Source organism: Carassius gibelio, chromosome A1 (assembly GCF_023724105.1).
Source record: "Carassius gibelio isolate Cgi1373 ecotype wild population from Czech Republic chromosome A1, carGib1.2-hapl.c, whole genome shotgun sequence".
Taxonomy (NCBI): Eukaryota; Metazoa; Chordata; class Actinopteri; order Cypriniformes; family Cyprinidae; genus Carassius; species Carassius gibelio.
Genome location: NC_068371.1, coordinates 38,682,416 through 38,704,982, shown reverse-complemented (window position 1 = coordinate 38,704,982; position 22,567 = coordinate 38,682,416). Strand labels below are relative to the sequence as shown.

Sequence of the window (22,567 nt, the reverse complement as noted above, 5' to 3'; positions counted from 1 at the left end):
CTCTGACCTCTCTCACCGCTCGTCCTGTTATGTAACACATCTCCAGCAGGCATGAGGGACAAGGGTTCGGGTAGGCAAACCCGGCTGATCTTGCGTTTCATGGTAACCACTTTGGCCAATCGCAGCAGGAAGATTGCTATGTGGTTACTAAAGCATTCAGAGTGGTTAATGGGGTGTTCTAGGAGTGTTGCTATGTGGTTGTTGAACCCTGTGTCCACTATTTTGTCACCGGAGGAGACAATGACAGTCAGTGTGTCTCCACTGATGCCAGCATGCCCTCTTATCCAACCAGATCCTTTAGTCCACCACAACCAGAACCTCGAGAAAAAAAGAACACCTTTTATACTCAATGCACTCTAAAATCTTAAGTTGTTTCCGAAAGAAAATGATTCTCCAGTCCAGCAATGCTGAGCAGACGTACTAATGAGGTCATAGACGTCTTTGGCTCTTTACCAATGGTGTTTTCAATCCAGGACAGATAGGCAGAGGAACAAGTGAAGACATTGGGCTTCTTATCAAAGACACAGCCGATTGGACCAAAACTAGTGATGCCATGCACCTCCAGGCAGCCGAGGGGCTGTCTTGACATACCAGGAGTCTACCTGAGTCACCCTATTACATTAAAGGAATGCTATGAGCAACAAACATTTTTCTTACAGTAGATTGTTGTTTGTTTTTATTAATGTCTCTGAGAGTTAAATATTGCTGAAAGGTAAATACGGATTCTAATCTAATCTAGAATGATTCTTCATTCCAGGATGCATTATCATAACTGCACAGCAGAGGGCGCAATCGCTCCAGAGAATTAAGGATACTAATAATTTTTTTAATAGTTTACACATAATACAAAATACACGAGATGTGTATATACTTTTAGGTTTTATACTTTTTTTTTTACTCTCTAAAGGAAATAAGTTATTTATTTATTAAAAAAGACTTTAAAACCGACAGCTACTTTTAATGACCATAAGAAGTATTTAGTGTATTTATGATATCTATCAGCTGCTTAAGCTACCAATCTAGCTTCTGAAGTTACCAGCCTTTGACCTCCTGATGTGAAGTACCCATAAAGAGGAAGTCCTCCCCAATAATTACATGACTGGCAGAAAGCACTTCCATGTTTTTGGATTGGCTAACAAGTTCTCACAGATTCTTTCATCTATTTATGCATGTACAGCATGCTTGCAGCAGTTTTGCAAAGCCACCAGAAATCATTACCAGGTCTATCTATAGCATAGCATTTTTCCCACCAGGCAGAACCTCCTCAAATGAAGGCAGCCAGGTGAAATCAATGTAGCTGTTGGGGGTCACCTCTCCATCCAGTCGCACCAGAGCGATGTCGAACTCCACAGATGGCACAGTTGGGAACTGGAAGCCCTCATGACGATAGATTCCAAGCACGTTAAAGCACTGCTCAGTCAGCTCAGAGAAGGTCAGGTTGTGTTTCCCAAGACACATCTTCCAGCGATGCAGCTCATCGGCATACCTGATAAAAGATCACACACACACACAAACACACAATCAGGCTAGTTACTAACACAAAAACCCTGACAGGATGATCAAGACCCAGAGACAAATCAGCTAAAAAACGTATATATTTAAGCTGTATATGTGCTTGTATGTATGTATATTTGTGTGTGTGTGTGTGTGTATGTGTGTGTGTGTATTATAAATTAACCTTATGAAGCATTGAGCAGCTTTCAAGACTCAGTTCTTATGGATGAGAGTTTCTCCATGTGTATGACCGAATTTAAGCAAAGACTCAGAATCACACCAAACCTTCAATTAAAATGCTTTATTGTTTATAAATAAAGAATGCATGAGAATAACAATTGTTTTTTCTTTCTTTTTCTTTCTTCTTTTTTTTTTTTTTTAGATCCAGCATGAGTTATGCATTATACATAATCTGTTTAATACTTAGGGTTAGAGGTTTGTTCAAATCCCCTGTCCTCAGTAAGAGCTCTATTAATATTGAGGCTTCCCTTAGCAAACACAGATAATAATCATAAGCTGAACTAATAACTGACCTCAAGCACACTGACCCCGGTAATATCATTGTTCATTTCACATATCAAACATTAACTTTCCTTTAATATGAGATAGCAGAAATCTCTTCGGGGAAAGGTGTGAGATTAGATGAAGGCTTAACTGTACCTGCATGGATGCTTGCCATGGCCAGGAGTGAGCTTTGGCAGGATTTCCGTTCACTATGAGAGTGTAGACATCCGGAGGGATCGTGGGCTTCCTGCACCTCTCAGACCAGTGTGTGAAACAAAAAGGACTCGGCATTCAGGTGAAGACTTTTATCTGTGGAGATTTCAGCTGTCAATTACCCTCGCTCTGAAAACCCAGAAAAAAATAGACTAGTTTTCAATGGATATTTTGGTACTGCACTGTAAAATGTGAGCGGTGCCTGCAAAATGATCACCATGATGCCTAGCAACCATTGTAGGGGGTTTTTAGCAGTGGTGTAGTGGAGGGTAGAGGGCTTGATTGTAAAGTAATATTTAATGTTTAGCAAATTGCAAATGCATGATGCATCACAAAATTTAAAATGCATCATTACACAGCTCAATATACATAGTTGTATATCCAACCTGATCTGTATACATACAGTACACTCAAGGAAAGTGATGTACAGTATATACTATATAGCAAATCTAAACTGCCAGATTTTTTTTTTTTTTTGTCATAAATATGTAACTATATTATAGCCCAGCTTTTTATATAAAGTTGGATATATTCACCTAAGGTGATATAGTATACTATACAGCAAACATCAACTGCTTGATTGCTTGTATCATTGAAAAATCTACCAGCTCTTATCTGCTAAATGTAACTACTTGGCATAAAGATATTAAGATATAATAAATGTTAACATCATTTTTATCTGTTAAACTGCTTAGAAACAATGTTTACTGCAAAAAGTCCTATGCAAACACATTGACTTGACTGATTTGATGTGCAACCTCATCGGATTGTTAGCTCTTGATTTATATGAATTTGCTGAAACTTATGTTAAATGTTGAATTATAATAAAAATACAGTTATTTGAATGTCTATGGACCTTAAAAGCATGGAAGTCATACCATTTTAGTGGACAGTATTATATACATATGTCTGGTTTGAATGAATGAAGGTTATAAATATGTCACAGTTTCATCTGATTTAAAGGGCCTCATAAACACGTGCCCTTGAAAACACATTCAATAACATCCTTGCTCACCGTGTTTTTTTGCTTCAGGTTGTGAACCGTCGTAGACAACCATGTTGTCATTGCACTGGCCGAAAAGGATGCCAGCCTCTTCCACGTCAAAATGAGTGAACACCAATTTAATGGTCTTCCCCTTGGGAACGTCTATGGTCCACAGACACATACACATGTTAGCTGGATAGTGTATGGGTCAGTTTTGAGACTTGATGATGCCTGTCTCCTTCTGTGAGAAACCTCCACATCCCTTGATATCTGCAGGTTTGGTGCCTTCAGACCGAGTGATAAATGTAAAATGTGACAGTTATAGGTAGAATTTTTCCATCCGAGCAAAAAGTCGCAAAATTGTGTCTTGCCATTATAGCAGAAGTCAGCTGGTACATGCATCTCAGGTTTTAGCCCCAGGTCCACGTCAAGCCACATGTCACCAGGGTCCAAAATTATCTTTTTGCCATACTTGCCCATCACATATGAATTGTGAAATTTTTCTAACTGGCCATGATACACTTGTTTTTTTATTGTTTTTATAAAAATATCTTTTTGTCCCAATTCTTTTTGGTTGGCAGAAGAAAACTGCAGGCAGCATTTACTGTGAGTCTAAGGAGAATATGTCACGGAGACAAGCTTTAACTGTGAGCGCGTGCAATGCATGTTAATGCAGGCGTCAATCAGCATGACTACAGATGGTTTCCTCTCCTTTTTTATGGGTGTTGCATCTGGTGAAGAGGCAAATGTTTTTCATAAATCCAGGAATGTGTATATTTACTGTGAAATAAGGCTCTTTCAACTGCCACTTTGTCAGCCAGGACATTTATTTGAGTGATTTGGCACTATTCCAGCCTGTGGATGTGCAACAGATTTAGAATGAAGTTTCTAAAATATTATTGAAATACGGTTCAAATTGGACGGTTGAATGATGTTGACTGTGCATTTACGACGCTGTTTCCAGTTATTCTCCATTGCTATTCTACCCTCATTACCTTGACTTCACCATATCCATAGGGGACACACACATACACAATTTTAAAAGTGTAAAAGCAGGATTCATCCGAGGTGTGTGTATGTGTGTGTGTGAGAAGATAGATATCTTTATAAGTTTGCAAGGTGTTTTACCAGAAAGGTCCACTGGATACACAGCTTCCCATGTGGCAGAGAAGCTACGGTCGGCTAGCCGAGCATCTGACTGGAAACCTAGTGACATGTTGTTGCTGACACGATAGGTCCCAGGGGAAGAACAAACCCACAGTGTGTGCCTGAGAGAAAGAGATAAAAGAGAAAGTTTCTTCAGCACTCTCCATCTCCTGGCCCAAAGTCAGAGCATTGACAGCATTTGTACTCAAGGCCACCTGCAGTACAGTCAAAGTTGCTTGCATCAACAAGACATCAACAGTTGTAATTTAGTTTTATAAGACTCTCACCCCTTCTGGCAATTTATTGGTACTGTACATTAAAGGGGTCTTTCATGGAAGTCATTTTGCACAGCAAATGCTTTGATAAATTAGAATTCTGAAATAAAAATGGGAAATTATGAGATACACAATTTTTACTTTTTATCTCATAATTCAACCTTTTGTATTTTTATCTCATAATACTTTCAATATCATAAATTTAACTGATTGATTTCATAAATATGGCATGGATTATGGAAGTCATTTTGCACAACATAAGAAAAAATGCTTTGGTAAATTATAATCATGAGATAAAAAAGTGGAAGTTATTAGATACTACATTCATAGTATGACATGCATCATTATGAGTTAAAAAAGTCTAAATTATGGTACAAATTGAAATTGTTAGACAAAGTCACAAGCAATTCTGACAAATTTATTATGTCATAATTAACTTTTTGTCACAATTATGAATTTTTATCTCATAATTCAACTTTTTGTCTTTATCTCATAATAATCGTAAAAAACATATAATTTAATAGCACAAACTTTTTTTATGTCTTCATTTAAACACCTGCATGTGAAACTGATGACTGACTATGTACTGCAAATAAACACTTCTAGAGGGATTTTCATACTTAAAGTTGTTGAGTCTGAGTTATTAATCCTGGATATTCAGAATTAACAACGGGTTAATGTTTGCATTTTCATATATGAGATGTCGGTGTTGTTGTTGATAGAAAAGCACAGCACATGACTTGGTTAAGGTGGACCTATATGCACGCTTGTTGTTAATGTAGATTTGTTTCATTAGTAATTAAGAATGGAGACTTTGCTTTTGAACCATTTCAGTTGAAGATAATGATTATTTCATTTGTCAAATGCCGTGTAATTTTGTAATAAAAATTCTAACTCGTGGCATGGTCATTGCAAGTCATTAGAAATATTAATATGTGAATTCCAAACACTATATAGCTCAGGTTAACATTATTTTTATGCATTTCTGTTTGTACTGTTTGTACCATTCGTCTCTTCAGGGTAACACAGGCTGTCAGAACGACCATTAACACACTGCTTCTTCTTCGACAGTCAGGATAAAGAAGGTGATGTGAAGAACACAAACACTTGCAAGTAAGAACACAACATTGAGACAAATAAGCCCTAGAACTCATGATCGCAGGTGGACCAAGAATAAACGTGTTTTCATTAATTTCATTTCAATGGTTTCATGGCAATGCTGTTCCTTTGACCTGGATTCTTTTAAAGAGATTTATAACTGATTTATAACTAAATGATATTTACTTTTTAGCATTTGAAATTCCCCATTCATTAAAATTACAAGGACAAGAGCGATTAACCTTTTTTTGTCCCATGGAAGAATGTAAGTCAGATGACTTTGAAATGACATGAGGTGACTTTTTTGGTACGCACTATTTTTACACATTCACTGCAACACTTGTCCTTTTTGTCCTTTCTTGTAGTTCAAACATCCCGAACTCTTGGTCTTTTCCCTCACACTTTTTCTACCATTCTTCCTCAACCTGCAATGGGACTTACTGACAGTATCTGGCATGCAGTCCATGAAAAGCTGCTGCAGATAAGCGTATCTACGGCTCACAGCTCCGTTTGATGTTCAGTAATAAGGAGCCGTAATTTATAGTGCGCCTGCCTGCTGGCTCATGCCTCTTTGAGACTGATGATAATCAGATTTTACAGCCTCTTTGTGTGAGGGATAAGAGAGAGCGATGAGAACGCCAGCTACTCTTGCGCCAGCGGTGCTATTTAGTGTTAGTTAATGTGCCCCAAAACAGAGTCGAAGGTCGTCTCTGAGAGCCAGGCCACGTTCTGGCACAGTGCTATGCCGGCTTGACACATTTCATCTAATTAAATTACTGGAGGATGTGTCACATATAAATAGGACAAGTCTGTTCAAATATTAAGCCCAGTTTTAATAATTCAGTTTCGGGCAATTGCGAAACGAGGTGATTTTTGGATTTAAATACCATTGTTTAGAGCAGACTACAGATTACAGACAAGATCTGAGAGAAATACCTATTAAAACTCACTGCCATGAGGCTTGGGCCTTGTGTTTGCAAGTTTGCAAGCACCATTTATTAATCATAAAGAAATACACTTTTACGAAACCATTTTAACTCAAAAATGGGAAGTAAAATTACACCTAAAATGAAAGTTTGGAGATGACAGACTGAAATAGTATTTTGCAGTAATCTCATATGAAACTTTGTACCTTTGTGTTTTCAGAGTCGTGTCTTACCCAGTGACTGCTGACTGTCAGTGATGGTGAGTTTACCCTGGCCTGCTTTACCCACGATGGTCAGATCAGTGATGTACAGTTTGACAAGAAAGCCCTCGTCCACTGTGATGTCCCAAGAGCACCTCAAGCTTGCAGGATAAGCCTGAGGAGAGTTTTTAGAGTTTATATATGACCTTTACGTCCGAACAGCTTCCCAGGGGACCCACAAAGTCTGAACAGAGAGTGAGTGTTATTGTCGGAACAATAATGCGCAAAAGAAATTCATCAGACCTTGCAGTGCTTAAATATCATCTCTCTTCACTTAGGGTAGAAAGCATGTCATCCACAGTCATGGCACCGCAGAATGTGCCTGTTAACAGAGTAGATTTAATTGATTTTGTTCAAGTGTTGCACTAAATTATATTCTCCATGGAATCTCCTCCGACACTCCAATTCACACAGAAAAGAAAAAACACAGAAACGAGCTCTTTAAATCCCTCAACTGCTTCTCCTAAACAAAAACTAATTCAATAATGAGTAAATGGAGACTTATTCTTAAGTCTCCAGCTTCGCAAATATTTCTCCTGGGGAAAAATACCCCAGTAGATCCTCAGCAATGTCTCAAACTGTGCCGATATATATCCAAGTCTTTAACAAAAAGTCTGAGATTTTTATTGAAAGCCCTAACATTTCTTCTTAAATCAATCCAAAGTAGATACAGGTATTGATTTTCTTGATTAAAATGAACTTTGAACTTTGAAATAATTTTTATTCCTGTCAGTGGAAAGTCATTAGACTGCAGGAGGTTCAGTGAACAACAGCCTTGTACTTGAATATGATCAGGTATGTGGTGCATTTATTCAGTGTGATTATACTTACCTTCTAGTGCAGGGGTTTGGGTCTGAACAGATGTGGCAATTGTTGGTCTAGTGATTGTGGTCTTAGTGGAGGTTGTTGTAACTGGTGGGGCACTAGCTGCGGTGTAGGTGGCACTGAAGCCTTTAGCAGTCCCACTCGAATCAGACTTGAAACAAACCACATTACCACTTCCACTAAACAACACCAGAGGTGGGAGCTGGTTACACAGAAAATGAGATTTATATTCTTTTGGCAGATAAATATGAGTGCACAGATGTTTCAGCTTGGATCAAAGACAAGCTTTTGGATTCAATCATTCAGTTTGGCGGCAGCATCTGAAGCACCGTCATACACATCCACAAAGTCACCACATGATTCTGGGACAAGGTTAAATGCTGTGAGTGTTAGTCGAACCTTTTCCCCATCAGGTACATTAATCATCCACTAGGTGACCCATGCAAATTAAAAATATTACTTCAATCCTCACCTTTGAAAATCTAGAATACAGTGCATTTAAACTGCTGTTTTTATCACTTTGATTTTGCACATGCACAATCCTGACAGGGCTGGTGTTTGAAATTGTGCTTTCTCATGCATCTTTAGTTAGATTCAAGTCAAGGCTGGAAGGCTGGCTGTAGATTAGCTGATGTGGGTAAATATCCTGCCAGATGGAGCCACGCGTTCAGGAAGCTTCCAGCAATCTGACTTTCACAATCGAAGCCCCTCATGTCAAAACTGATCATCAAATCCTCCTCACAAATGCCACAGTTTCCTATGTATGTGCAATCTGAGTGTCATTATTGAAGTCAAAAACAATTTGTCCAAAAATATGATGGAACTATATATTTGTGAAGTTTGCATGTCAAATAATAATTAACGGTATATGAGCAATAGTAATAGTGATGCTTGTAATTAGTGCTTTTAAAAACCAAGGGATTTCCTTTTATGCAAGAGTCAAATATCTTCCTTTTATTCATTTTGTGAAGGTTATGCATGAGTAAGGCAGCAGATATTGAACACAGTGTTCAGAACGATCGGATCGTGGGTGGACATGGACAAAGACACAGACTCCAGAGAACAAACTGGAAAATAACAGATTGTGATTAATCAAGAGCAGGTGTAGAGGTCCTATTGATCATTGGAAGCACCTGGTAGAGCACGCTGTTCTCATAGTTTTGTGCGGGAAAGCCAGGGGTCAACAGCTCCCCATGGTCACCTTGAAGAACACCGCTAGCCCCAACTATTTCTAGAAGCATGGGAACGAGAGAGATTTAGCTGCAAAGAGAGACACCAAAAGGGTATTCTGACAGCCCCCCCCCCCCCAATACTCCCCAGTTATGCACACACGCACACACACACTAACGTGCAGCATCTCTTTCTAGGTCAGCTGCAGCGAGACACATATAACAGCCTCTCAGTATCTGGCAGAGTAAAAATACAGTTACCAAATGATGATATGAAAGGCGCAGCAGACGTGTTTTGTTCAATCTCAAATGTTCTTGCACCGTGGTAATTATACTGTTATGTAAGTAAGTCTTTATGCATCTCTCATTGTCTTTGCCTGACGTTGTCTCAGGGGCCACAGCATGGTACAGGGCTTTGAATCCCTTCTCTGTGTACCTGTTGTTGGTGTCAAAATACCCAAAAATTCAGTTTCCTAAGGACACTATTGGTTTAGGCACAGAATTGCAACAGTACTTTCCTGCAGAAGAAACAAATATGATGCTTATTGTTGAACCATTATGATTATTTTGCATTATTTTGACATTTATTAAACATTTTGTAATGGAAATTAAGCCTGTATTCCCACTAAATTTTCCTAACTAAAAAATAATCACAATATGATATAATGTGTATATATATATATATATATATATCTGTCTATCTATCTATGTACATAGAGATATAAAACAAACAAAAGTAAATAAATGTTGGTAATACTTTTCACTGTGTCCTTGTTACATAATTACATGCAATAACCCTAAACCAAGTACAGGATAATTCATATTACTCAGTACTTACATGTATAAATACACCATGAGAAGAACGGTAGCGCACTTTATTTTACAGTCCTGTTCCTCATGTACATACTATGTACTTATTATATAAATTACAATAACTATGTAATAACTAGGTACTAACCCTGAACCTGCCCCTAAACCTAACCCTACCCCATGCAGTTACCTTGTATCACCAGAACTTTCTTAGATAAATACACTGTAAGTACACTATAAGTACATGTTAGAACACGTACTGTAAAATAAAGTGCAACCACAAGAACTCTGTAAAATAAATTGTAACCTAAATGCTCCTAAAATTAAATACTGTGTAATTGTAATTTATAAATATTACACCATAAGCCATAAAAATGACACCATCGGTCCAAGTTGCCATCAGCTTTTATCAAATGACTGAATTTGAAACACTGATTTTGATTAAACACAGCCTTTGACATCAACATCAAAGATTTTCTCTTACGTTTTCTCATGTTTCTATTTTGGTATCCTCGCTATGTACTATTATATAGTTATTTGATTTGATTGCATTAATTACTTTTCCAGTTTTGGGTTGTGACCCCATCAACTCAAGATCGCTGGAAAATACAGCACTTTTGGTATGGTGGATGTGGGTCCTCTCATTCAAACTGAAAATTTATCAGGACATGCTCAGCATAAGCAATGGCTCAGCGGCCAAAAAATGGTGACCGGTAACATTCAGTCAGTCTGTCAGAAGTTAATTGCCTCATGCCCTCTGGAATAAATGCAGGCAGATCGCTTCTGCGCTCATGGTAATTAACTTACAGTGATTTTTTTTTCCACTGTCTCTCTGCAGGGAAGATAATGGTTTTGCCAAAATGATGACCAGCCACAACACAAGACTCACCGATGGTGCCCAGTTCGTCCTTGAGCATGACAAAGTCGGCCTCACTTTTCAAATCAGAGGTAGATCACCTTGAAGAAGAAACCAAGAGACCTAATTTTGCTGTTTTCTGCTTTCCACAAATAAGGTGTTACATTACTTTGTAATGTGCTTTGTAATGTATCTCATGCCTTGAAAATCTAATGCAAAATCAGACAGCACATATAACATAGCACTTAGCACTTTGTACTAACACTTAAAAAAATAAAAATATGATATTGTTTATAAGAGTTTGAATCCCTATTTGGAGTGTGTGGAAGGTGCTTTCATAAACCAAAGCAGGTCATTTAAACCTTACAATGTCCTAATGAGCAGAGCGCTGAGATAAATGTCATCTGGTACCTTATTGGCTTCTACAGTACTGTGATGTGCCAACTGCAGCTCACGCCATTGTCGTAGCTGCTGGGGTAATTCCCACTGGAGAATTCCCCTGAGGAAGCCATCAGCTCCTGCAGACTCCCACATCTAGTATCGATCGCATCCTCTGCGGACAGAGACAGAGCGAGGAATAGAATTTGACATCGCCCGTGTAAACAGATTGATTACATTTCCTCTGCAGCGCCCCGCAGGTGAAGCTATTTCATGGATTCAGCCTCGTGGAACATAATGCAGTTTTAGTCTGGTAACTGAATTTGAAAGGAAAGGAAAAGGAGTGTGTACCAAAATGTGTGTGCATATATATATAATGCACCGCATTCATAATAACAGATGCAAAAAATAATCTTAAGCTTAATAATTATGTGAAGTTTAAAGTGAAAGTTTAGGTGTTATTTCACTCATAAGAACATTTTTCATTATTGTGCACCAGATTGAAAAAGTACTTCTGGAAGTAGAAAGTGATGGAAGTTTCTAAGAGCTATTTTTGAGAGTATTATACAGCTTAACTATGTGATTTACATGTAAACGCGGCTTTCCAGTGCTTTCTGAAGAGAAAAAGTGCTGCATTGAATGCACTGTATGACACAGATTTCACAATGGTGTTGTTCCAGTGAGGCTGATTCAACCAAATGTAAGTCATTTAAAGTTGTATCAATAACTTCAATCATTCAAATGTATATTTATAGTTTATAATGAACACCAACAGCATCAGAAGGCAAAAGGAAATCATTTGGGATTTGGATTTAATATATAACAATTTAATGTCAAGCAGCAGAGATTCATTATTGACTAGTTGTTTGCCAAGTAAATGACTTTGTGGCATTGATCAAGTCTATTGATTTGCCATTATGGGCCTGTAGAATCATAAATAATTACACATTTTCTATTGTTTTATTTAGTACCACTGAGATGCTTTATCTATATCTGGGTGGAAGTCAGAGCTAAGTGAATGTGCAAAACTAATTATTTTGAAATATATCTGGATTTGGAGCAACTATAACTCACCTTTTGGACTTGAGTTGTTCCTTTCAATGACAAAGACAACAACTTTTCCAATAGTGACTGCAGTCAGGGCTACAAATAGGAAGATCAAGCTCTTCTCTAATCTTGTCAGACATTTCCTGGACGTCATCTGTTCTGATGTTCCTCAGGGTTCTTCGGCGAGAAGCAGATAAATGAGGTCTTCAGCCGAAGCTGACTGAGTAACGTTCTCCTCGCAGATGGTCTAATATTTATAACGATGCGTTGACCTTTGTAGAGCTGTACTTTACTCTTGAATGGATTTGCTGTGCGATTCTACAAAAGCAATTTCTGCAAGTATCTCTTTAATAGATTTTACAGCATATGTGACAGGCCAGGTTGTAAATTTAGGAACCGTACTGGTTTTATCTAGGAAGTCTTATCGAAGTCTTAAGTGGAACTAGTGAAATAATGAACAACATAAGAAGGATCTTGGTTGTAGACCACTTGTAGACTTTGTTTAGTAATACTGTTGATTGTTGACTGTTATTAATTACAGTTTTGGACTGTCACTGTATGAAATATTCTTCAAAATAACCTCTTTGTGCTCGACGGAAGGAAAAAAAAAGTTATTTTGGAATGACATGAAGTTCATTTTTTGCTAAAACTATCCCTTTAAGGCTTCATACAAATACCTGGATCTGTTGGGTCTAAAAATAAACATACGAAGGGCAAGCAATTGACTGAACACTTTGTATTTGGGAGGAAATATTTAACAGAGATGAAAAAGAACAGTTTGCTGTGCCGCACATATTGTCAAGGCCTGTTTCTCAGGTATTGAATGGCGCAAGTGAAAGAGGGTCTTTTTAAAGAGCCCCTTTCATTGAAGCAGCCCATATATGCTCAGTTGCTCAACCAGAGGTTTGTTCAGAAGGAGCCTTTGGAAGCCAGTGTCACTATCTGACTCGCTCCTTAAAGAGTGTCTCTGAGGTTCTTTCTGGAATTCTGGAGAGAAAATAAGTTCTGCAGCGAGTGGCCCTTGTGAAAACTGTGTTTTGCTCTCATAAATACCAGGAATTACCTGTTATCAAAAAAATACTGTGTAACTTTCTCGCCATATGAGAGATGTTATCTCTCTGAACAATTTTTGATTAATTTCTGTTTTTTCTGTTCTGTTTACCCATGTTCTGGATTTGTTGGTCCAGCACATCCCATAGATGCTCAGTCAGAAAGTCAGGGGACTTTGGAGTCCTAGACAACACCTTGAACTATTTCCTCAAACCATTCCTGAATAACATTTGCAGCTTGACAATGTCCATTATACTGCTGAAAATGGCTACTGCCATTAGGGAATACCACATGCACCCTTCCATCGACCAGACAGCCTTCTTGCATTGCTCCGTGGTCTAGTTCTGAAGCTCACATGACCATTGTAGGTCTGCAGCTACACAGATCTGGCAAACTGCAATGCACTGTGTGTTCTGACACCGTTCTATCATGACAGCCAGCATTAAGTTTATCAGCAATTTGAGCAACAGTAAGTCTTCCTTGAACCAATTTCGGTCAGTATAACCACTGCATACTGGGAACACCACACAACACATGCCATTCTGGAGATGCTCTGAACCAGTCATCTAGCCCTTGTTAAAACTACTCAGATCATTTCTATTGGCCATTTGTCCTGTTTCCTAAATTGTCTACCTGATCCCATTTATTGATAGGTGCCATTGTAACAATATCAGTGTTATTCACTTCATCTGTCAGTGTTGTGGCTGATCAGTGTATTTATTATATGTAATATTATGTCAGTATCCGTAGAGTGGTGTAAGGGGTACAATGTACAGTTACTGACACCTTACTGGTTCGGACCGTCTGAGCTGAAGCTATGAGTGAAGAGTGCCATATTGTCAGGATTTAATTATGATGAGGAGGAGAGTGAAGGGAAGGTGGTATCACAGCGTGAGATCGGTTTCGTGTAGAAGATGATGGTCTTTCACCCTGCAGCTGTTTAACATCTAATATGAGCTGATAAGGAGACTGAATATTCTTAAAGTACCGCTCACAAATTGGGGCTAATAGGAAGTGACAGGGCTGTCACCACATAACCAGAATGGCCATGTATCTCAAATAAAGACTGTAACTTATTTATCCGGCCTTCAATATTTGAGTAATATTTTTAATGCAGCATGTTTTTAATATTTAATACATTTAAGGGATTTTTTTCTCACAATGTGAAATCATCCATGCACTAAATTGTGATTATGCTACATCTATTTACAGTAAATAAATAAATAAATAAATAATACAAATTAACTGTGTGTGTGTGTATTTTAGTAGTCCAAGACTTTTGAATCTCACAATAAATAGATAGTTAAAAGTTATAAAATTAAAATATACTATCACTATATTTAGAATTATGTATTTTTATACATATTTACCATTTGAATTAAAAGGCATTCTAAATAAAGCTTAATTGTTTTGTGCAATTATGAAAATAAGCTCAAAGGGATTCAGACATTTAATGTGATTAGCTATTGTTCATGCTCGGTTAATTTTATGTTAGATCAAATTAGATCGAATTATTCTTACAACAGAAACATGTTTTATGCGCTGTGCCTATAATGTTTTATAATAAAAGTAATGTGTCATAAAGTTGTACTGTGTTCATGCAAAGTGCTGTATACATTCAGAATAGACCAAATGAGAAGAGGGTTCAGTAGTAGAAGGACAAAAAGAGTAAATCAAGGTGTGTGTGTGTGTGTGTGTGTGTGTGTGTGTGTGTGTGTGTGTTTGTGTTGCATGAACATATGTAGGGCAAATATTCCGTGGGGAGCACAGCCGTGAGAGGAAGCACTGGAGCTCTTCCAATTATTTAATGCAGCAGCAGCAGGTAAACAAAAGGGAGCTGTGATGGAAATGGCAGCTGATGCAAAACTGATCAGACAACCGGGGAGAAGCTCTGATGTAATCTCCTGCTGCTGCTGGCTCCAAAGAGAGCTTTATACAGTGATGCAGGGAATAGACTACGATATGTACTGTTAATGCATGAGAACTTGCTGGGTTTGCAGTTACAAGAACTGCAGTAAATGAGGCATTGCCTTTGGTTGCAGACAGTACCACCTGAAACTATGTGGATTCCAGATGACCTAATAAATGTATGGTTTTGAATGATTTTATACATATATTTTGTACACACATCAAATGAATACAAAACATTCAGTCATTCATGATTACAAAAAAAATAATCACTAATACATACAACAACTGACTGCTAAATTTCTTTAACACAACAACACAAATAGTAATTCCTATTTTACCTTCATCTTTACATAGCACATCATCATTACTACTCATATTTAGGGTTATAAACTAATTACTAAACTTAAGTGCATAATTAATACCATTTGTACTTGAGGCAATTTTAGGATTTGAATCTGGCAGACGCTAAACCATGTGAAAATAATACCATATACCAGTATTGAATGAAAGACCCACGTCATATCTGGAGACCAGAAGACCACAGAGGACATGTGTGGTGTTTTTTGATTTGGCCCAGTAAGCAACCACCCATAAACACCCTAGCATCCATATAGCAACCATACAGTAATGCACTAATAATAACCACCCAGGTCTCCAGCAGGGTGACAGAGAGTTCAAATCTGAGACCCAGAAGCAAACTTATTAGCAGTCTTAATGATGCTATGAATAACGGAGAAGGTTTATGCATTTCTTTATATTTATCAGTCTAATTGTGTTGTAAAGTTTAAAGCTGTGCATAGCCAAAAGAATGATGTAGATCTGTTTTTATTATACAACATTTAAAAGAGCATACACATGAGCTCTAACTCATGTAACAGATGTTTAAACCCCCCAAAACAATCTCCGATGTATCTTTAAGTGTCTCATTAGCATCATTTCCACATTAATGTGAGTGATCTAATATACAGTATGCTCATTTTGATGGAATTAGACTGCTGTGACCAACACTCGTGAACTGCAATGATTGCTGTAAACACAGTAACTGCTTTTTTCTCGTTTTAATATAAAATCATAGTAACATCACTATTGTGTTTTTGAACAGAAACAGGCTCAGTTTACACCAAGTATGGCAACAAGCATCGGGAAACTCTTTGTCTATTTAAAATAAAAAAAAAGTTTAAATATTCACAATAAATCAACGGTATGTTACAAATGAAATTATGCTAAACAAATATCTACTACTTGTCGAGTTTAAAAAGATATTCAACGAAACAAAGTCAGTTAAAAAGGTTATATGCATACATCTGCTCTTCAGTACAGTGCATAATCTTGGGTAGTTAGAAGACTGCCATTCTGCCAACTAATAGGCTACACATGCAGATTACTACATATTATACTTACCATTATTATATTAATTATAATTATTGCCATTGCACTCTAAACATCATTATAGTTTTACTATCACCATAAATAATTTCATAATTTTCTAAAAATATTTCCTTTAAGATTAATAACACTCAGATCACCATTAGTTTCTATTTTTAACAAACTCTTCAAAAAACAAATGAGAGCACTCTCCCAGCATGCTTTGCACAGTCCCGTGGAAGATCACGTCAATGACAACCAATCGTCTTTCATTCTAGCACTGACTGCCGTGAGCAACAGTTGGGTCGGCGAACATTTTGAAACATGGACCTGAAGTTGATGTTAACCTGCCTTCTTTTGTTCTTCTTGCCGGGAGGTGGAGCCAATGTTTTTCTGAGAGATGTCTGGGTGAAGATCTTCTCATGCTCCTTGATTTTGCACTGCAGGTGACTTTGAATGGCAAAACCCAGCGACTCGAGATCTACCGATGCTCCATATACCTCCCATGTCATACCTTGCTCGTCCCACACAACATCATGCACGCTCTTCTTTGATTGCTTGGCCTCTTGGTCATCTTTCTCAGGGTCTAGTTTGGATGCTCCCTGCTGTTGCCGGTCTCTCTTTTTGCTCTGTGGTGTGGAGCTTGATGTTGGAGGAGTAGCCGTTGTAATGTCCTTTGGAGGTTTTGCAGATACTGCCTCCTTAGGCAGCTTGGATTTAGATGCAGGAGGCTTGGCCAATTTTTCTGGCAGATCCTTGCAGGCCTTATCAGATGTTGCATTGGGTTCCTGCACACAGGCCACATTATGAGGACCAGATGCAGCTGAACCTTGGCTCGTAGTCTCGTTTGTTTGTTTGGTTTGGCTGCAGGTCTCGATATTGATCTGATAAACCGGTTGAAGAGGTGAAAATCCTTTTTGGCTGTTGTGTAGAGGCTCTTTAGGCTTGGCCCCAAGCTTGGACTCTTCCTGAAGGTCAGCATCTACATGCACCATCACCGTGCCAGACTGTGGGGGTTTCGTACTGGATGAAACAACAGATGGTGTACTGCAATAAATCTCTGAGGTGGTCTTCACCTCAGTGACCAATGCTATACTGTCAGTCTCCTTAGGTAGCAGGCCAACTGATCTCCGATGGGGTTGTAGAGATAGAAGACTAGGGCTAGTGGCTGTAGATTGACTGCAGACCGTGGGCACTGCCTGCACCTCCACATCATGCCGTTTCGTGCCGGGTTGGTTGCCAAACTCAGCTGTTGAAGTCATGGTAGAAGCCTCACGATAAAGTTTGCAGTGGACCGACTTCTGCTCTTCAGGAGATGCTCCTGGCGTCAGGACCTCTTCATCAGTCACTTCTGTGTGGATTGAGAGACTTGCATTGCTAGCTGAAGACTCCAGTGGGTGTCCAGAAGAAGTCTCTTGAGAGGTACCTGGCAGTTTAAAGTCCTTCTTCAAGCAAGCATTGCTACATTTGTCCTCTTTAACAGGGGTATAATGGATCTGGTGCGGTTGTGGGGTCTTAATACTTGTCCCAGGTGCTGGTTGAGAAGATTCGGTTGTTGCAACTCGGGAGTAATCCGTTTTAGGAGCATTGGTGGTGGATGCCAGTTCAGATGGGGAACTGCTGGTGATGGTTACGCTGGTGTTGCAACCTACATCTTTTGATTCGGATAGAAGTGACATGTCCTTGATTGTGTTGTTGGTGCTGGGAGATGATTTCTCCTGAAGGGAAGCCTGAGCTTGGCATGGCATTAAATTGTGACGGGTCTCTTTGATTGCACTAGTTTCTTCAGCTACTGATGCTTTGCTCTGTGTTTTGGGCTCATGTTGTTCGTTTTCAAGTGTCTTTGTTGTGCTATTACTATTTTTCTCCTTGTTATTTGTAGCTGTAGATGATGGGCTGGATGTTGAAAGGACAATTTTCAAGTTCGAATTGGTATCAGTTCTTTTACCTTCAGCGTTCCTGGCACACTGACCTGACGTCTTCATGTTCGTGTGACTATTTTGAGGTTGCCTGTGATCTTCACTGCCATGGGATGACATGTTTTTGTCTTCAAGGACAGTCCCACCAAGAAGAGTTGTGTGGCAATCTTTGACGGAGGACTTGAGGTTCATGTTATCCTGATCTGGTTTAGTTTTTTTGTCAGAGGAGCAATCCTGATTTAAGGTTAACTTTGGTTCAATGTCCCAGTTAGCATTTAACTCCTTATTTCCAAGCACATCTATACTAGTGAGCTGAGGCATCATCTGGACAGTGACAGTCCTTTTGGGGTTTGGTACATTTTCCATGTTGAATCCCTTTTGTGTGATGAAAATTCAAAGTCAATATATCCCTAACTCAGTTTGGTTCACCCCTGAAAGCCTGATATTGTCTCCTCCAAGGCTTCCCTAGAGCAGACAGATAAAAATAGTTTTAGATACACAAGAGGAGATATTTCTACTGCTGCCTTCTTATGATTATTGAAAGAAATGTGTTAGAATCTGTAATTTACCTGTAAACCATATACACAGTTATGAAGGAACACAAGAACTGAAACTAAATATAATAAGAAAGAAAAATAGTAAAGTGTTCCCGTGATTCAGTGTAAATGTTTGAGATCCCACTAAAATGAAACAAAAAGTACAACTAATCCATCATAAGCCATTACTCGTAGCAGTGTCATCCTTTGCTTGTTCAGTCAAGCATTACATCAATAGAAAAACAGTTTTTGTGACATCAATTACTCTGTATGCATTTAGAAAAATGCTTAATTTTGTGTCTGTCACATGCACATTTAATGTAAAAAAACACAACACAAATATAGTAACAACATGGCACAAAAACATAAAATTATATTTTTAATATCAATTATTTATTAAGATTTAATTGTATTTCACATAGTTTATCCTTACAGTTAATTTAATTAACTGTAAATGAAATGGGTAAAACTCTTTGTACATTATAATATAATACAGTTTTATGACATATATACAGTGAATATTATTAAATATTCAGGAGGGCAGATTTCGTATCTAGTCTGCTGAATTAATTTAACATTCAATATATTGGAAATATTCAAACTTTCCCAGTGATTTTCATTGGTATACGATGCTCCAGACTCTTATTCATCAGCAAAGGAATCATGGGTCCTAAAAGCAGTTTGTTGGCATAATTACTTCAAACATAACAGAAACACACTGCAGTCAGCATAACTGATAACAACAACACACTTTCTCAATAAACTAAGACATGAAGCCTATTATCATTATCATATTTTAAAGTTTATTTTATTCAAGCAATAAAGCAATTACACTAATAAAGCAATATACTGTGATAATTGGCAATATATTTTAAGATAATTTCACTAGTGTAATAGCACTAAGTCAGTATTTGAATTGATCCTACCATATTCTGTACCATTCTCTATTCTGAGGAGCTGGTGAGCAATTATTCAGTGTTTGACCTTAGCGACTCAAATAGCCCCGAGGAGCCTCAAAAATGGAAATCTGACAGTCAAACCCAAACCACAGCTGATTCACGGTAAAGATCAGCCTCACTGAGCAAAGCTAGCTTCACCATTGAAGCCATAGACTCAATCCAAAAGCATACAATGCAAATACATTTAGGGTTTTAGAGCATGCAGAAGTATCATCAAGCATCATAAAACAACAGCTATTTTTGACTATTAAAATAATTACCATCATACTAAATCACTAAGAATGCATTGTTTATTGAACAAAATAAGACCGACAGATAGCCGTAACATCGCCATTTATTTTTTCAGTGTAGAACTGAAATAGTATTTTCTTGTAAAACATACTCCAATAATCTTTTTTTTAACAACAAATTTTTTTTTTACAGTGTATATGCATAAGCCAATGACAAAACCATTACATTTTACCATGCATATACTAATATTTTACCATGCCTACTTTAATGCATATGAACAAAGCATTTCTGTCTGCTGCAGAAAGTGCTTTCAGTGTAGTTTGTATAATTATGGTATGGTATTTTACATTTCTTTCCTTTTTGTTCCTTTCTGCTTGTAAAACTGTGCGCCATATTACACACTCACACACATGCACTCACACAAAATAAATAAAAAACAAAAGACTGAGCCAGTGCGCTTCACTGGCTAATGCGGAAACATTCACTCTAATTGCCTGACAAAAGCATGAAAGTCAATTACGCCAAGTCCAAATCGTGACCTGTCATTGATGAGAGCTGTTCGGAGGATGCTCACATTTGCAGGAGGATGGGGGTGGGGAACATACTATCAAATATTAAGTTCTGGCGTCAATGTCTCATGTTAAATGTCAATATCTACTGTATATCCAGCAAATATTTCACAAGAACATACATCCAGACTTCAGGAAGTGAAATGCATTTTTTATAAGTATCTCTGCATGGAGCTGGTTAACAAAAGACTACACAAATGACCCTAAAATGATCAATTTTAACAGGATGAAGTCATGCATATTGATTGGGGCTGTAAATACGACAACAGATTGCAAAGAATCCAGTAATTTACAAAGAGACGTTTCATTTGCAAACATTAGCAAACTCATCTTTAAATTGGGTTACGAGAGCACACACACAAACAAACACACACAGAGGGGACTAATAATATTCAATTCCCTATCTTTAAATGATTTTCAATCCCCTACCCCCAAACATTTTGCAGTCTACATTTTAATGTACAATTTAAAACATTATCTAGTAGGACTGGCCATAGAATAGCTGATTTCAGATTTTTCTATAAATGCGGATGCATTTGGTCCCCCATAAAATAGGCAAAAAATTGACCTACACACACACACACACACACACACACATGCAGTAGGACAAAAACCCAGACACAATCTATATAGCACAATGCATTAGTATGATAAATTAATTAAACCCCTGTTAATTGGTTTAAATCTCTTAAATATGCGCATTTGTCAATTATACTTTAATTATAAAAGCTTTACAATAAGCTTTAATACATTATATAAATATATATATATATATATATATATATATATATATATATATATATATATATATATATATATATATATATATATATATATATATATATCCTATAAAAATCCCATAACTTGACCTTGTTTGCAAATTTCCCACTGTAACGTCTCCCTGTAGGAGCTGCAGATAAGAATGCACGGGCATAAAAATCCTACCTTGTACGTGTGCGTCCGTCTCATATTCATATCATTTTCGTTTGATTAGTGCGCTATTGACGCGCTGCTCGTGCACTAGCTGGCGCGCTCGACGGATTATCAATGAAAGAATGTCAGGCGCGTGTCTGTGAGATAAAACCACGCCTTCCAAGCGCATCCCAATCTCAAACTCAATCTTCCTGTGGCAGCTGGCAGCAGAAGGCGTGCGCTTCTGTCCATCACCGCTAGATTGCGCCATTGCTCCTTAAAAACTCTAGTAACGTAAGAAAAAATACGTCGGTCTCTTCATGTCCTTCCACAAACTAATATATACTGCATAAAAACCTCGCTGTTTTTCCCCCTCTTAAAGATATAAATCATATACAGTTATTTTATTTCCATAGCATCACAATTAAGTAAAAATACAATAATATAATACAAAATGTAAAATTATTTTTAAATGAAAATTTCATTACTTTGGGTTGGTTTAAAATGAATTTTAAATAATTAAAAAAATCCTTTATGTAATATTCCAGATGTTTCTTCTTTGTTCTGTTAATCAACAAACACTTTTTCAAACAAACAAATGTGCTTTGTGGCGTAATTTTGATGACGAAAACAACAGTACAAAGACAGTTCAGAAATTAACTTAAACTGTCATTCTCAAGTAAACTAACTTACTCAAGTAAACTAACAAATTTCACTTACTCTAGCTATGTATAACTTTCATTTTAATGTGCAAATAAACAGGTTATAATTAATGACGTGACCATAGTTTGACAAGGGCATGTTATATATATATATATATATATATATATATATATTTCTTTTAATTTTTTTCTCATTAACACTTAGTCCATTAACAAATGTTCACCAGCAGGCGTCACTGTTATCAAATAATTTATGAACATTGAGGTCTATTTTCTCAACCTGTTTGTATTTACAGGTCCAACAACTCTTAGTAAAGCATTTACTGCGCTTATCATAGATGTTCCCATGTGTGACTTTCACTTTTCTTTTGGATTTCATAAACTTTATAAACGGACGGTAAATTGAAAAATTTGGATGAGTCCAAGTCATCGGCTTATGATGAAACCACCTACTGAAACAGTTAATA

General features: G+C 37.5%; 1 protein-coding gene and 1 pseudogene across 1 annotated transcript; both read right to left on the bottom strand.

Annotated features, from left to right (window-relative positions):
* Window positions 1–280: 280 nt before the first annotated feature.
* LOC127950729 (deleted in malignant brain tumors 1 protein-like) lies at window positions 281–12,140 on the bottom strand (annotated as a pseudogene).
* Window positions 12,141–15,756: 3,616 nt separating this feature from the next.
* Window positions 15,757–21,625, bottom strand: LOC128020977 (G protein-regulated inducer of neurite outgrowth 3-like). Its single transcript, XM_052607823.1, has 2 exons — window positions 21,472–21,625; window positions 15,757–18,696 (listed from the first exon to the last, which is right to left on the bottom strand). The coding sequence occupies exon 2, from the start codon at window positions 18,595–18,597 to the stop codon at window positions 16,582–16,584; it is 2,016 nt and encodes a 671-aa protein (XP_052463783.1). The 5' UTR covers window positions 18,598–18,696; window positions 21,472–21,625; the 3' UTR covers window positions 15,757–16,581.
* Between the last annotated feature and the right edge of the window lie 942 nt (window positions 21,626–22,567).